Source organism: Pan paniscus, chromosome 1 (assembly GCF_029289425.2).
Source record: "Pan paniscus chromosome 1, NHGRI_mPanPan1-v2.0_pri, whole genome shotgun sequence".
NCBI lineage: Eukaryota > Metazoa > Chordata > Mammalia > Primates > Hominidae > Pan > Pan paniscus.
Genome location: NC_073249.2, coordinates 96,804,229 through 96,806,532, shown reverse-complemented (window position 1 = coordinate 96,806,532; position 2,304 = coordinate 96,804,229). Strand labels below are relative to the sequence as shown.

Here is a 2,304-nt window from a genome sequence, read left to right as displayed (position 1 = left end):
TTCCACATTTTTCAATGAAGAGATTAAAATTCTGATTGATTTGTTCTTCAAATCAATCAAACACTAATTAAGGAAAATAAAAGGGGTTTAAAATGATATAAAAATAATCATTGATATGGCCCAAAATTCAGATAACAATAATTGTGAAATCCTGGTCCTGGGGATCAGAGAAAGGTAGAACAAAATCCAAATAATCATATAATATTACTAATAAAGCAGATTCTAAAAGAAACAAAAGATCCATTCACAAATATATATGCATAGATACTTTATTCAGGGAGTGAAAGATAAATGACAATTGCAAAGGTGGTAGAAGCTCATGACCAGGTGACAGACAGACACAGAACACATCAACAGAATTGTCTGATGGTTCCCAGGGAGAGAGCTGCTGCTCTTTCTGCTGAAGCTCTGGGAGCTGGCACAGCTGAGGACTTCCTTTTCTCAGCTCCACCTGGACAGTGGCAGTATGGCAGCCTCAGAAAGGGAATCTTTTGCTGTCACAGATCATCACAGGCAGGCCACAGGTTAAGGAGAAAGAAGCTCCCTGTGCATCCATGGAAGGCTTTGGTGAGAAGATGCAGGTGGAGCTGTGGAATGAGGTGAGCCAATTATCCTTATCCTCTCATGCTCCTGATGAATCCTGAATCTGTTACTTGCTCTTGGGTGGACACTTTGGCTGGCAGGGTGGGGAAGGTGTCACAGGAGGATATTTCTGCTGGCACTGCTGAGGTGGGCAGGGCTGTGGACACTTTGGTGATGGGCAGGGCTCAGGGCACTTCGGGGGTGGACATGGCTCTGGGCACTTTGGCGTGGGGCACACAGGAGGTGGCTGGCAGGGCTGCTTGCACTGCTGCTGTTGATAAGACATCCTGCTGGAGTCTCAGGATCTGAAAGAAATGATACAGCAGTGTTTGTGGGAAGGGACTCCTCCAGAGAGAGAAGCCAATGCTTATGTAATACCATGAAATATTATTTCTCCATCTCCAAGAAATTATTTAAACTCTTAACTGCCTTTTCAAGACTACTTCGTTTCTCCCTTTCACTTTAGCAAATTGCTTCATTGGCCCTGGGAAATCTTGTGTTTTCTCATACAATTTTTCCAAAGAAAATATCTCTGTAGTAATGAACCAAGCATGTTATTTCTGTGAAAATAACATCTTTAGGAAAGGCAGTGACAAATTCAGATACCATGAGCAATCTCACAAACCATTTCTCTTATCATTGTCTGTAGTAAAGTCCCAGTGGGTTGACTTGAGCACAGAACAAAGGGCTGTTTGGGAAGGATTGCAGGCTCTTGGCACCTGTTAAGACACAAACCTTTGAAAAAGACACCAGGAAAACATGGGGAAAAAATACTTTGTTCTTTTTTCTTCTTCAATTCAAAGCTTTCCTATTAACTTCTCTGTCCGTATGGACATCTAACTGTATACAAGAAACAAGCTAAAATAGCATATCACTGTACTCTAAATCTAAATTTCCATCTACTAAGTAGAATCAAACCCATGGTTACAGAATTGTATCAACCAAACTTGCTGTTTTCAGATTAAATTCAATATTTCAGGTCACAAAGAACCGAGGAACTCAAGGACTCACACTCACCAGGTTCTCCAAAGCAGATCGGTGCTAGAGTACCAGGAGTTTAAGAGTTGTGCAGCAGGGAACCTCTTTATAGGACCTTCTGCCCCACCCAGTGGGAAGTGGAACTGCCTAAAACTGGGCTGGTCCAGCAATGTCCAAAGTAAAATGCAAATGTATCCATATCTGGCATGAGAGGCATTCTCAAACTAGGAAATATCCTGTTCTGGGATCTCCCCACTGGGTTAAGTGCTCATGAGTCACAGAGGACCTGCCTTAGATCTCAGTTTCAGTGACTTTCGTCAGAGAGATAATTGGGGGGATTCTCTAACCGGTTGTCAAGGGCTCTCTTTCTTGATTGGGAACAATGATCCCTTCCTATCTTACCTCCCCTGAGTCATAAAACTTCCTGTCCTGATCCACTCTAGCTGAATGCCATATTGTTGTACATGAACCCAACTCTACCTCTACTTTCCTCGTACAGTTGGCCAATGTGCTAGAAGGAAGGAGAGACTTAACAAAGGCCTGAGCTAAGCTTTTTCTTTGCTAAGTTCCATGACAACAGGCATGTCACCTCTCCTCCCTGGGATTATAAACAGGGGACAATAATACTTACCTCTGGGTTTGCAGGCTGACCACATTGTGCTATCTGCTGACCCTGTTCAAGACTGAAATTTTCTTTGCCACCTTTTTCTCAGATAAAACCTCAGATTTTTACCTATATTCCTT

At 42.6% G+C, this 2,304-nt stretch overlaps 1 protein-coding gene across 1 annotated transcript; it reads right to left on the bottom strand.

Annotated features, from left to right (window-relative positions):
- Positions 1-253: 253 nt before the first annotated feature.
- LOC130541078 (small proline-rich protein 2D) lies at positions 254-887 on the bottom strand. Its single transcript, XM_057300877.2, has one exon. The coding sequence runs from the start codon at positions 866-868 to the stop codon at positions 650-652; it is 219 nt and encodes a 72-aa protein (XP_057156860.1). The 5' UTR covers positions 869-887; the 3' UTR covers positions 254-649.
- Between the last annotated feature and the right edge of the window lie 1,417 nt (positions 888-2,304).